This window comes from Phyllobates terribilis, unplaced genomic scaffold, assembly GCF_046119375.1.
Source record: "Phyllobates terribilis strain yellow unplaced genomic scaffold, ASM4611937v1 Scaffold_3__8_contigs__length_932513732, whole genome shotgun sequence".
Lineage (NCBI taxonomy): Eukaryota > Metazoa > Chordata > Amphibia > Anura > Dendrobatidae > Phyllobates > Phyllobates terribilis.
This window is the reverse complement of record NW_027362763.1, coordinates 926,110,168-926,123,870: the sequence shown is the minus strand read 5'-3', so window position 1 is coordinate 926,123,870 and position 13,703 is coordinate 926,110,168. Positions and strand designations below refer to the sequence as shown.

The window sequence follows — 13,703 nt, the reverse complement described above, 5'->3', positions numbered from 1 at the left end:
TAGAGACATGGCCGCCTCCAGAGAAACTGGGGTCACATACAGGGCAAAGGCATCCTTTACCCTCTCAGAAAGCTCCTGACAAATCTGATTACGGAGTACGGGGTCATTCCACCTAGTATCCTAGTGTATGTGTCACCTGACACTGTGATTGTCTGACCCCAATCAGTCGTGGTATGCCCGTGGACAATAAAGAACCTTCTAAAGAATATCGCAGCAATATACTTCTTTCCAGCAGTGCAGCCAATTTTTAAACATGTTTTTATCCTGTTTTGGTAATTTCCATCTGGCGGACCTCTCCCCCAGCCACAGGGCAGTGGCAGTTGGCTATCTAAACCTTTATAGTGGTTGTGGCTTCACACAAACACCCAAGGTGAGCAAACCTATTGTTTTTACTGTCTCTGATATTAGGGTTTTACCCTATTGTGCGCTTCTCCCTTAACAGTCACTGTTTATTTTACCTAACAGTTTTACAAGAATGTGTATGAGACCCTCCTTTATGTTTAATACTGGTTGTATCAGAGTCCCTCTTTCTTCTAATTTTTGGATGTTCTTGCATTGTTGTGTGAGGCTTGATGAGTTTTCAGTCCCTCCTTCATAAATTAAACAGGATGTGTCTGATCATGTCACACACACCACATGTCCAGATAATGTAGTAAAATGTTAAATTTGCATTTATCAGTGACTACCAGTGGGTGCAGTTTTATTTCCCCCTCTACTACGTAATCTACTGTAGTAATAGGTGTCGGGGAAATTCGGTGAGAGATGGCCCGGCTATAAAGGGGTAGACGAGGAGGATTTTTTTTCTCTTTATACAGGAAAGAATGTTTCCTAGCATTTTTCCTATAAAATCTGTTTTATATTTGGTTTTGTATGTTTTATTGTCAGCCTGTAAAAGTGGAGTAAAACTCTGGTAACATTGTTTCCAGCAGCAACCTGTGGGTCAGAGATTTCTCCAGGTGTCTTCCCCTTGCTGTTCCCATTCAACTTGAGCGCTGTTTCCATCCATTTCAGTAATTTTCCTGCCCCACAGCCCTCCTGTTAGGGTCTTCTGAAAAAATGCTCGAGTTTGTTATTGACTTCCATTATACTCATTATTCGAGTCAAGCCCATTCGAGCGTCCAACCTGCTTGATTCCAGTACGGAGCACTCAAGCATTTTAGTGTTCGTTCTTCGCTATTGTCTACATAAAAGGGACCTCTTGCTTATGATCAAAATTCTATGCTGGATACATATTGCCTATGATAAATGACCCTGAATCTCCTGTATATACAGTACAAGTGACGCGCCCCCTGGGCCTGTGTTGTGCAGGGGATACCCGGAGCCGGATCGCTGGGGGTTGTAGTCCTCCGTGGCGGTGACCCGGTCCGTGCCCAGGGCGGTCAAACCAGTGGCAGTCTTAGGTAATAACAATGTCCGACTACGCCACCCGTGGATTGCGGTCAGTGGGGACCGCCGCTGCGCTGCAGACCGCTGTGGCTGATGTAATTTGCGCAGCCGAGTATGGAATAACTCCCCACGGGAGAAGTATTGCCTCAGGGCAGCTAATGTGAGATGATGGGAGTGATGGTTTTAGCGTCCCAGTAGTAATGGTGCTGGTGCGGCGATGAAACACAGAGACGTGTGGTGCCGTTCAGGGTCTTTACTGATGGTATAACGCAGACCCTCCCGGGAGTACTGGTTAGCAGTAGGGGCCTGGTCAGTCTGTAAGCAAGTAGGATCTCCCCTGGCCAGGTGGAGTTGTAGGCCTCCCCGACTATCTGCACTCTTTCCTGGCTACCTTGCTCTATGCGGGTAGAAGTAGCCCACGTCCCTGAGTATACCGTGTGGTGCTCACCCGTATGGCCGGTGACTTGGGGCCTTCCGTTAGCCTCTGCTTCACGATGGCGGTGCTGGTCCCTTGCTTGTGACTGTGCCTCCGGGCTTCTAAGGCCAGAGGACATGGAATCCCCTGCCGGTTGGATTCTGCTGCTGGACCTGGATGTCCCCACAGCCTCGGACTCCGTGTCCGGGTTTAGTGTCTTCAGCCAAGGCGAGCTATCTAGCTTCCAGCCTCTGGCACTCACTCCTGCTCCTACAGAGCTCCTGTTGTAACTCTCTCTTTCCAGGCTCTGACTGCTCTGCTTGTTCTGCAGGCTCTGTCTGGCCTAATCCCGCCCCAGACCCAGTTTATAAGGGCAGATTCCTCCCCTCCCAGGTCTGGGTGGGCCGTGTTGCATGCTTAGGGCTCCTGACCAGAGAAACCTCCCACTTGCTCTCAGACATAATATTTCTATTACTGTGACAACCAGACCCCTGGGGTGCCACACAAGCATTTACAAAAAGAATATCCTGCTTCCTGTCTACAGTCACCAGTAAAGGTAGCTTAGTAGCTTAGTGCATACTGTTTTACATTAAATACAATATGCTCTAAACAATGGGTGAGCAGCAAACGAGACAACTGAAGGGCTGGAACAGTGGCCCATGATCTGCACCATGCCCTCCCCACTCACCGTCTATCCGCCGCCGCTGCCTTTACTGCTATCTGCATCCTTGGGATACTGACAGAGTTGCTTACATTGGTGAAGGAGTGGCCACAGTGCATGTGAGATAGCTGACGTAATGACGTCATTTCATCGCATGAACCGTGCACTGTGGAGTCAATGCACCGGAGACAGGAGAGAGGAAGAGCACCGGGGGAACAGGAGAGATAAGAGTATGTGTTTTTTTTATGTGTATGGGATATTTGTATGTATATTGGGAGGCTATGTGGGGCTCATACTCTACATAGGAGGCTATGTGGGGCTCAAACTGTATAAGGGAGGCTATCTGGGGGCTCATGCTATATATGGGAGACTATGCCCTGTATAGAAAGGCTATGTGGGCTCATACTGTATATAGGAGGGTTATGTAGGTTTCATACTGTTATGTAAAAGAAAGGCTATCTGGGGCTCATGCTTTATATAGGAGGCTATGTGGGGGCTCATGCTATATTTATGGAAGGCTATGTGGGGGCTCATGCTATATGGCAGGCTATGTGAGGGCTCATGCTACAGTGGCATGTAAAAGTTTTGGCACTCCTGGTCAAAATTACTGTTATTGTGAACAACTAAGCAAGTTGAAGTTGAGATGATCTCTAAAAGGCCTAAAGTTAAAGATGACACATTTCCTTTGTATTTGTGTTTTAGACATTTTAAAAATTACAAAAAGGAAAATGGTGTTTCACTTCTTGTTTGAGGGATTTTTATCCATTCTTCCTTGGAAAATTCTTCCACTTCTGTGAGATTTCTGGGTCGTCTTGCATCCATTGCTATTTTGAAATCTTGCCACAGATTTTCAATGATGTTCAGATCAGGGGACTGTGAGGGCCATTGTAAAACCTTAAGCTTGCTCCTTTTGAGGTAGTCTATTGTGGATTTTGACATGTGTTTAGGATCATTATCCATTTGTTGAAGCCATCCTCTTTTCAACTTCAGCTTTTTTTTTTTACAGATGGTGTTATGTTTGCATCAAGAATTTGTTACATTTTCATTAAATCCATTCTTCCCTCTACCCTTGAAATGTTCCCCTTACCATTGGCTGCAACACAACCCCAAAGCATAATTGATCCACCCCATGCTTAATGGTTGGCGAGATGTTGTTTTCCTGAAATTCTGTGCCCTTTTTTCTCCACACATACCTTTTATCATTGTGGCCAAAGAGTTCTATTTTAACCCCATCTGTCCACAGGACTTGTTTTCAAAATGCATCAGGCTTGTTTAGATGTTCTTTTGCATACTTCTGACACTGACACTAATGGTGAGGACGCATTTGAGGTTTTCTTCTGATGACCCTTTCATGCAGGCCATATTTGTGTAGGTGTCTCTGAACAGTAGAACAATGTACCACAACTCCAGAGTATGCTAAATCTTTCTGAAGGTATTTTGCCATCAAGTTTGGGTTCTCATTTGCCTCTCTAGCAATCCTAATAGCAGCGCTCACTGAAATTTTGCTTGGTCTTCCAAACATTATTTTGACTTCCAGTGTTACTGTTAAGTTCCATTTCTTAATTACATTTTGAACTGAAGAAAGCTCAACTTGAAAACACTTTGCTATCTTCTTATAGCCTTCCACTGCTATGTGGGCCTCCACCATTTTCATTTTCAGATAGCTAGGCAGCTGCTTAGTAGAACCCATGGCTGCTGCTTTTTGGCACAAGTCTAGTCTGGGTTTATCAAGCTGTGAAATTTTTATCATCTGGCCTTTCCTAACAATGGTAGTGAACAAGCCAGAACTCTAACAGGCTAATTAAGGTCTGGAACCTTTGTCAAAGTTATCTGAGTACACAAATCTCCAAGGGGGCCCAAGGTTTTGTGTCGGCCCATTTTCCTTTTGTAATTTTTAAAATTTAAAAATTACAATATTTTTGTTTGCCTAAAATACAATGAAAATGTGTCATCTTCAACTTTAGGCCTTTAAGAAATCATTTCATCTTCATCTTGCTTACCTGTTCACAATAACAGTGATTTTGACTAGGGGTGGCCAAACTTTTACATGCCACTGTATACATGGGAGGCTATGGGGGGCTCATCTATCTATGGAGGGCTATGTGGGGGCTCATGCTATATATAAGAGGCTATGTGGGGGCTCATGCTGTATATGTTATATGTGAGGCTCATGCTGTATATAGGGGGCTATGTGGGGCTCATGCTGTATATTAGAGGCTATATTGGAACTCATACTGTAAATGGGAGGCTATGTGGGGGATCATGCTATATACAGTATATGATGCTATATGGTGGCTCAGGCTGTATATAGGAGGCTATGTGTGTGCTCACGCTGTATGTAGGAGGGCTGTTTATGGGTTCATACTGTATATAGGAGGCTATGTAGGGCCTCATGCTGTATATAGGAAGCTATGTGAGTGCTCTTACGGTATATAGTGGGCTGTGTGTGGGCTCATACGGTATATAGGGGGGCTGTGTGCGGGCTTATACGGTAAATAGGGGGATGTCAGCATACTTAATTCTGCTCAATATTAACCTCTTTACCCCCGAGGGTGGTTTGCACGTTAATGACAGGGCCAATTTTTACAAATATGACCACTGTCATTTTATAAGGTAATACCTCTAGAACGCTTCAACAGATCCCGCTGATTATGAGACTGTTTTTTCGTGACATATTGTACTTCATGATAGTGGTAAAATTTCTTTGATATCACTTGCGTTTATTTATTATTTGTGAAAAAATCGGAAATTTGTCAAAAATGTTGAAAATTTCGCAATTTTCAAAATTTTAATTTTTATGCCCTTAAATCAGAGAGATATGTCACACAAAATAGTTAATAAATAACATTTCCCACATGTCTACTTTACATCAGCACAATTTTGGAACCAAAATTTTTTTTATTAGGGAGCTATAAAGGTTAAAAGTTGACAAGCGATTTCTCATTTTTCCAACAAAATTTACAAACCATTTTTTTTAGGGACCACATCACATTTGAAGTGACTTTGAGGGGTCTTTATGACAGAAAATACCCAAAAGTGACACCATTCTAAAACTGCACCCCTCAAGGTGCTCAAAACCACATTCAAGAAGTTTATTAACCCTTCAGGTGCTTCACAGGAATTTTTGGAATGGGGAAGAAAAAAATGGACATTTAACTTTTTTTCACAAAAATGTTACTTTAGACCCAATTTGTTTTTATTTTTGCAAGGGTAACAGGAAAAAATGGACCCCAAAATTTGTTGTGTAATTTCCCCTGAGCACGCAGATACCCCATACATGGGGAAAAAACACTGTTTGGGCGCACGGTAGGGCTCAGAAGGGAAGGAGCGCCATTTGACTTTTTGAATGTAAAATTTGCTTGAATAATTAGCGGACGCCATGTTGCGTTTGGAGAGCCCCTGATGTGCCTAAACAGTGGAAACCCCCCACAAGTGACACCATTTTGGAAACTAGACCCCTCAGGGAACTTATCTAGATGTGTGGTGAGTGCCTTGAACCCCAAGGTGCTTCACAGAAGTTTATAACATGGAGCCGTGAAAATAAAATATTCACATTTTTGCCACAAAAATGTTTTTCAGACCCCAGTTTTCCATTTTTGTAAGGGTAACAGGAGAAATTGCACCATGCAACAGGTTGTGCAATCTCTCCTGAGTAAGCCAATACCCCATATGTGGGGGAAAACCACTGCTTGGGCGCACGGGGGGAGAGACGACTAAGTCGCCTAAATAATGATAAAAACGTCCAGAGTATACAAAAGATCAAATAAACTTTATTATTTAAAATATAGGCAGATTAATGTGGAATAAAAACATCAACAACAATTGCCATATAGAAAGGAGCACACAGGTAGACTAAGTGAGCATGCATATGGTTAACATGTACTATATCTATAATATGACAGTATCTGTTTTTTTTACACATATGCATTAAATGCAGAAAATCACAATCACGGGTCTACTATAGCAGGTAAACAATGTACATGAGTACATACACAATATTGTCTAAAACCAACAACAACATATAAGGTGCTGGTATATTACCTGTATAAAGATGTGTATCCCGGAGAACCCTAACCTGTGAGCTCAACCCCGCCGCTCGATTCGGCATGGGCCTTTATCAAGGGGCAATGAATGAATACCAAAAGCGTATATTTAAAGAAACTGTGTCCAATCGTCATGTGGCAAACCGCGGGCTAATCAAATTGGTGAAATGACGTGCTTGGGCGCACGACAGGATTCGGAAGGGAAGGAGCGCCATTTGACTTTTTGAATGTAAAATTTGCTTGAATAATTAGTGGATGCCATGTTACGTTTGAAGAGCCCCTGATGTGCCTAAACAGTGGAAACCCCCCACAAGTGACACTATTTTGGAAACTAAACCCCTCAAGGATTTTATCAAGTGGTATAGTGTACATTTTGATCCCAGAGGTACGACAGAAATTGATAACATTAGGTCATCACATTGAATAAGTTGTCATTAGTCTTGAGCGCAAGTGTTCGTTGCTTGAGTTTGCATTGGGTACTTGGGTATGCACCATGTATCACGGGTGCTCGAGTGACATTTTCGAGTCCCCGCCCCACATGTTTCATGGTGGTTAGACACCGATAAAAAAACATGCAGGGATTGCTCGTGCATGGTAGGCGATCCCAGCAACTTTTTTTTGGCCGCAAAGCATATGGGGCAGAGACACAAGCATGTCACTCAAACACCCGCGATATTCACTGCATACCCAAGCAGGGTCTCCATATCATCATCATTTTTTTTTCTTTACTTTTGAAAAAATCCCAACCCTAACCCTAGCCCAACCCTAAACCTAGCCCAACCCTAAACCTAGCCCGACCCTAACTTTAGCCCGACCCTAACTTTAGCCCAAGCCTAACCCTAGCACAACCCCAACCCTAACCCCAACCCTAACCCTAGCCCATCCCTATCCCTAGCACAACCCTAACCCTAGAACAAGCCTAACACCAGAGTTTATTTTTTTAAGCCGTTCCTCGTGTGGTCTAAGTGATTAGACGACTTTATTCTTTGGGTCAGTGCAATTACAGCGATACCAGATTCATATTGGGTTTTTATGATTGACAGCTGTCACACACTAAAAGATGCATTTTTTTGCAAAGACTAGTTTTTGCATCGCCATATTTGAGAGCTATAATTTTTCCATATTTTGGCTGACAGAGTCATGTCAGTACGTTTTATGTTTTGGCGCTTTTACACAATAAAAACTATTTTCTAGAAAAAATAATTGTTTTGTATCGCTTTATTCTGAGAACTATTACTTTTTTATTTTTTGGACGATGGAGCTGTATGGCGGCTTGTTTTTTGTGGGATAAGATGACATTTTCAGCGGTACCATTTTTATTTAGATTCGTATTTTTGATTGCGTATTATTCCATTTTTTGTTTGCCAATATGATGATAAAGCATTGTTTTTTGCTTAGTCTTTTATTTTTATTTTTTACCGTGTTCACTAAAGGGGTTAACTAGTGTTACAGTTTTATAGGTCAGGTCGTTTCAGATGCGGCGATGCCAAATATGTGTGCTTTTATTGGTTTATTTTTTTTTTCATAATAAATAAAAATTATGGGTACAATTTATTTTTCTTTTTTGGGGATTATTTTTTTTTTATTTTTTTTAATATTTTTACAATTTTTTTTACATTTTTTTCAGTTTCCTACCTTTTTTTTTTAACTTTTACACATTGTCCCACTATAGTACTTTCACTTTTTGCAGCCTGATCAATTTTTTCATTTTTTTTTTTTTTTAAATTCACTTTCCTACCCTTTTTTTTACTTTTACACATTGTCCCACTATGGGACTTTCACTTTTTGCAGCCTAATCGGCTGCATAGCATAGAGAGCAGCAGCTCCCTATGCCATGCTGCCTGTCAGCGCTGCACAGCGCATGACCAAAGTAACTTCCTGCCTCCTGGTGACCCGGATGTTGTCATGACGACATTGGGTCATCATGACAACATCCGGGAGCCGCCGCAGACATCGCTGGAGGCCGGAGAGGAGGTGAGTACCGGCGCTTACCTCACTCCTTGCCTCCACAATGCTGCAATCGACTTCGATCACAGCATTGCAGGGATTAATGTGCTGGGAGCAGTGCGGGACCGCTCCTGGCACATAGTACCGGTTGTCAGCTGTGACAATCAGCTGACACCCGGCGGCGATCGCCCTGCACCGTTTGTGTGCGGGCGCGATCGCATTATGCGTAATAGTACGTAGCTGGTCCATAAGTCCCAGGGCACAGCTACGTATTTTTACTGACTTGGTCGGAAAGGGGTTAAGTGATACAATTAATATTAATTTAATATAATTATAATTAATATGTTATTATTATGTTGTTATTAATATTGAGTAGAATTATTTTTAGCCTATTGGTATGGCCCTCCACAACAGCCATGGTCTCTCATGTGGCCCCTTGGGTAAATTAATTGCCTACCCTTGCTCTAAGCCTCCATGTTTCCTTTAGAAGCAACTGCAGGCAGATACCAGGTCATCTTTTAAATATATATAGATCTCCAACAGCCATATAATATGTAATTAATTAGTGCACAAAATTTTGAATATAAAAACTTGATTATACATGGTGAACATACCCTTTTTTTCTTTTCTTTTTTTTTCTTGAATTTTAGGTCCTTTATTAGCTACAAATGTTTTCCCAAACGAATTCATGAAAACTTGATAAGTTCTACAAATTGTGAAGATCCTTTACCGGGAAAGATGAAAAGCTCTTTGGTAAATATTTTTTATGCTAAATGTGTGTCTTTATTCATCAATATGAGTTTCTTTTATATCTATAATCACTGCAGCACCCATAGCCGCAGTTATGGGGCCCAAAGGTTAAGGGGCCCATTTAGATACAAAGGCATTGCTCCTTTTTGTTGAGAATAGCATGTTGCTAGCTTTCTGCTATTTAGCAGTTTTATGTGGATTCTATAATATTTGACACTGTTACCTTTAGGGTATGTGCTAACGTTGGGAATTTGATTGCAGACATTTCTTCAACATCTCTTGGCAGCAAACATACTGCGGAAAAAACGTGCGTTTTTGCATGTGTTTTTTTAAGCGTTTCTTGTACAGCAATGAATGCTAATTGGAGCTAAATAAAGATATTTGAATAAAGAAACGTGGGACATCGCTTTAACCCTTAGATTACCGTCAAACCTGAGGTGAGTATATTGGGTTAATTTAAATGATTAAATAATGTGTCTATTTTATTTAAAATAAAGTGTTTTATTCTTGGTGTGTGTGTTTATTTATGTCTTTACTTACAGGTTTAGTAATGAGGTTGTTTTGCTGACACCTCTTCATTACTAAACCTAGGGCTTAGTGTCAGCAACACCTAAACCCATTACTTAATCCCATTACATAATCCCATTACCCTGATGCAACTGCACCAAGGTATCAGGAAGAGCTTGGGCTAAGTGCCAGAATTGGCACTTCAAATATGAGGTGCCATTTCTGGGGTCAATGAGGGTTGGTATTTTTAGCCTAGGAAGAGGCTGTTAGGCCAACATGTTCACTGGCTATTAAAAACAGCTCACAGCTGTTTGGTTAGCCTTTAGGGAACGCGCCCATGATCTGGAACCAACAGCGCTTTGGATGCAGGTGTAGTGTAGTCTCCACTGCAGAAATTGATATGCTGCGGCTTGTAAACCCACACCGCGAGTGAGTTTATGCAGCGTCAAAAAACAAGCACAGTGGGCATATAATTTCTATAAATCTCATCCACTGTGCTTGAACTGTACGACGCAGCACAGGTAAGCTGCGTCCAAAGTGCTGCTATTGCTGATCGTGGGCACTGGCCAGATTGTTATTATTTATTATTATAGCGCCATTTATTCAATGGCGCATTACATATGAAAAAGGGAGTATACATAGCAAAAACATATACAATAATCTTGAACAAAAACGAGTCATGACTGGTACAGGAGGAGAGAGGACACTGTCAGCAAGGGCTCACAATCTACAAGGGATGGATGAGGATTCAGTAGGTGAGGGTAGAGCTGGTCATGCAGCGATATGGTGGAGCAAGGGTTACTGCAGGTTGTATGCTTGTCGGAAGAAGTAAGTCTTCAGGTTCCTTTTGAAAATTTCCATGGTAGGCGAGAGCCTGATATGTTGGGGTACAGAGTTCCAGAGTAGGGGGGAATGCATGGGAGAAATCTTGTATGCGATTGTGGGAAGAGGAGATAAGAGGGGAGTAGAGAAGGAGATCTTGTGAGGATCGGAGGTTGTGTGCAGGTAAGTACCGGGAGACTAGGTCACAGATGTATGGAGGAGACAGGTTGTGGATGGCTTTTAGTGTTGAGCGAGCATGTATTGTTATCCCTTTTGGTGAGCACGCTCGAGTGCTCGCCAAGTATTTGCGGCGTGCTTGGCATCTATATTAGTGCCGCCACGGCGGCATGTGTCACAGCTGTCTAACAGCTGTCACAGCTGTTAGACAGCTGTGACACATTCAGGGATTGCCTATTTGTTAGAGTCTCTGGGCAATGAGGAACCAGTGAAGCAGGTGTTATGAACTGCAACAAGAACTAAGGAAAGATAGGGGAAAGCTGTCCCTACAATAAGACTAAGCTGAATCTCTACGATGTAGCGGGCTGCCTGTTCCTAGTGAACAGACCCGCCTTCGTCCTCGGCTAGTCTGAACAAAGACCTATAGAATTAAGGGAGGGGTCCCTAAAGAACTAAGGACTGGGACAAAAATGGGACACCTCCTAAACAGAAATTGTTGTAGAACACAAAAGACAAACTGACAAAAAGTACTAGAGGTCCCAGAGGACCAAGCAAACTGACAGAGATAGGCACCGAAGCACCAGGCTAGCAAAACAGTCAAACAACACTGAAGTCCAGCAAAACCAGAAGGACGGAGCTGGAATATATAGGCAGATGGTCACGTGACCGCAAAACACAAGATGGAAAAAACTAACAGGAGGGTTCTAACAGTACCCCCTCTTTTATGAGGATCCTCCGGATCCTCCAGGCCCAGGCCTATCCGGAAACCTCCTGTGGAAAGCTTTAACAAGCCTAGGAGCAGAGACATCATCCGTCCTTACCCAGGAGTTGACCGGAACGCTTCCAGGAGACAGGATACTGTAATCTCCCTCTATGCCATCTAGAATTCAAGATACGCGAAATTTCAAATTTGCCGTCTTCCACCACAGGGGAAACTGTGACAGTGGCGTCCCTATCAGATACGTAAGCCTTTTTCAACTAGGAAACATGAAACACAGGATTAATCTTCCAGGAAGTAGGAACATCCAACCTAACAGGAGACTGGTTAACAACTTGAAGCACTTTAAATGGACCCACAAACTTAGGACCCAGTTTTTTTTAGAGGGAATCCTCAACCGCAGGTTCTTCGAGGACAACCAAACCATGTCACCCACAGTAAACAAAACGTCTTTACGTTTCCTGTTAAAATACATCTTGGACTTTTTGTTAGCCTCTTGAAGGTTACAACGTACGTCAGTCCAAACTCTCTCCAAATCACCGGAAAAATTCTCCTCCTCCGGCACCGCCGACCCTAATTTGGAGAACGAACCAAAAGACGGATGGGATGTCTCCCAGTACAACAAAAAAAAGGAGAACACCCAGCAGAGGAGGATGTATGATTGTTAAGAGCAAATTCTGCGAGAGGCAGAAACTCAGACCACACCTCTTGATTGTCTGCCACAAAACAACGCAAAAACTGTTCAACATCCTGGTTCTTTCTTTCAGTCTGTCCATTAGACTCAGGATGATAACCAGACAAAAATGACAAATGGACTCTCAACCTGTCACAAAAAGCACGCCAAAAGCGAGCCACAAACTGAGGTCCTCTATCAGAAACAATATCTGTGGGAACGCCATGGAGTTTGACAATCTCCTTAACAAACGCCTTAGCGAGTGTCTTGGCGCAGGGCAACTTAATGATAGGAACTAAGTGACACATCTTACTAAAACGGTCCACGACCACCCAGATGACAGTAAAACCCTCGGACAAAGGAAGATCAGTAATAAAATCCATTGTGAGATGCGTCCAAGGCGCACTAGGAACTTCCAGAGGGCAAAGCAACCCCGCAGCAGGAGTATGTGAAGCCTTTGACCTAGCACACACAGTACATTGACTCACCCACTTGATGACTTCTTTCTGCCATCCAAGCCACCAAAAACTGCGACTGATAAGTCTCTTAGTTTCCGAAATTCCTGGATGACCTGCCAACCGAGACTCATGACACTCCACAAACAAATCTCTCCTAAAGGCTCTAGGCACGAACAACCTCCCATGGGGAGTGTTAGATGGAGCATCATCTTGAGCTTTCAGAATCCCATTTTCCAAAACGGAGTCCAAAGCCGCCACCACAACTCCTTTCTGTAAAATGCTCTCCTCCTCCTCGGCACCGACCGTAGGAGAGAAGCTGCGAGATAAAGCATCGGCTTTAACATTCTTAGTACCAGGGATATAGGTAACAGAAAAATGAAACCGAGAAAAAAAAAGTGCCCACCTAGCTTGGCGGGCATTCAAGCGCTTAGCAGCATCCAGATAGATCAAATTCTTATGATCTGTGAAAACCTGAATAGGAAATCTAGCGCCTTCCAAAAAATGACGCCAATGTTCAAACGCAAGTTTAATAGCCAGCAACTCCCAATTTCCAACATCATAATTCAGTTTGGTTTCCGAAAATTTCTTCGAAAAGAAGGCACAAGGATGCACTCCACCCTTGTTCTCCTGAGACAAAACTGCTCTGACCCCCACCGATGAAGCATCGACCTCGACCAAAAAAGGCTTGGTCTCATCAGGCTGCATAAGGATAGGGGCAGAACTGAACCTCTCTTTGAAATACTGAAACGCTTCAATGGCCTCAGTAGTCCACTGGGCCGTATTCGCACCTTTCTTGGTGAGATGGGTAAAAGGTTTAACAATTACAGAAAAATTCTTAATGAATTTCCTGTAATAATTGGCAAAACCCAAAAATTTCTGTATAGATTTCAAACCAATAGGCCTAGGGCATTCCTGCACAGCCTGAACCTTCACAGGGTCCATCTCAAAGCCCTCGCTGGAGACAATGTAGCCCAAAAAACTAATTTTCTGCACAGCGAACTCACATTTCTCCAGTTTAGCAAAAAGTGAATTATCACTCAATAACTGCAAAACTTCACGTACACTCTGCCAATGGGACTCCAGATCTGGCGAATAAATCAAAATGTCATCCAAATACACAACCACATTCTTACCAATCAAAGGTCT

General features: G+C 42.8%; 1 protein-coding gene across 1 annotated transcript in view; it reads left to right on the top strand.

Moving 5' to 3' along the window:
- Window positions 1–13,703, top strand: part of LOC141257813 (pecanex-like protein 2) — a 1,433,759-nt gene that overhangs the window by 643,555 nt on the left and 776,501 nt on the right. The window contains exon 16 of the mRNA XM_073672817.1: window positions 9,103–9,205. Coding sequence (XP_073528918.1) covers window positions 9,103–9,205 — 103 coding nt within the window. The remainder of the gene's footprint in view (window positions 1–9,102; window positions 9,206–13,703) is intronic.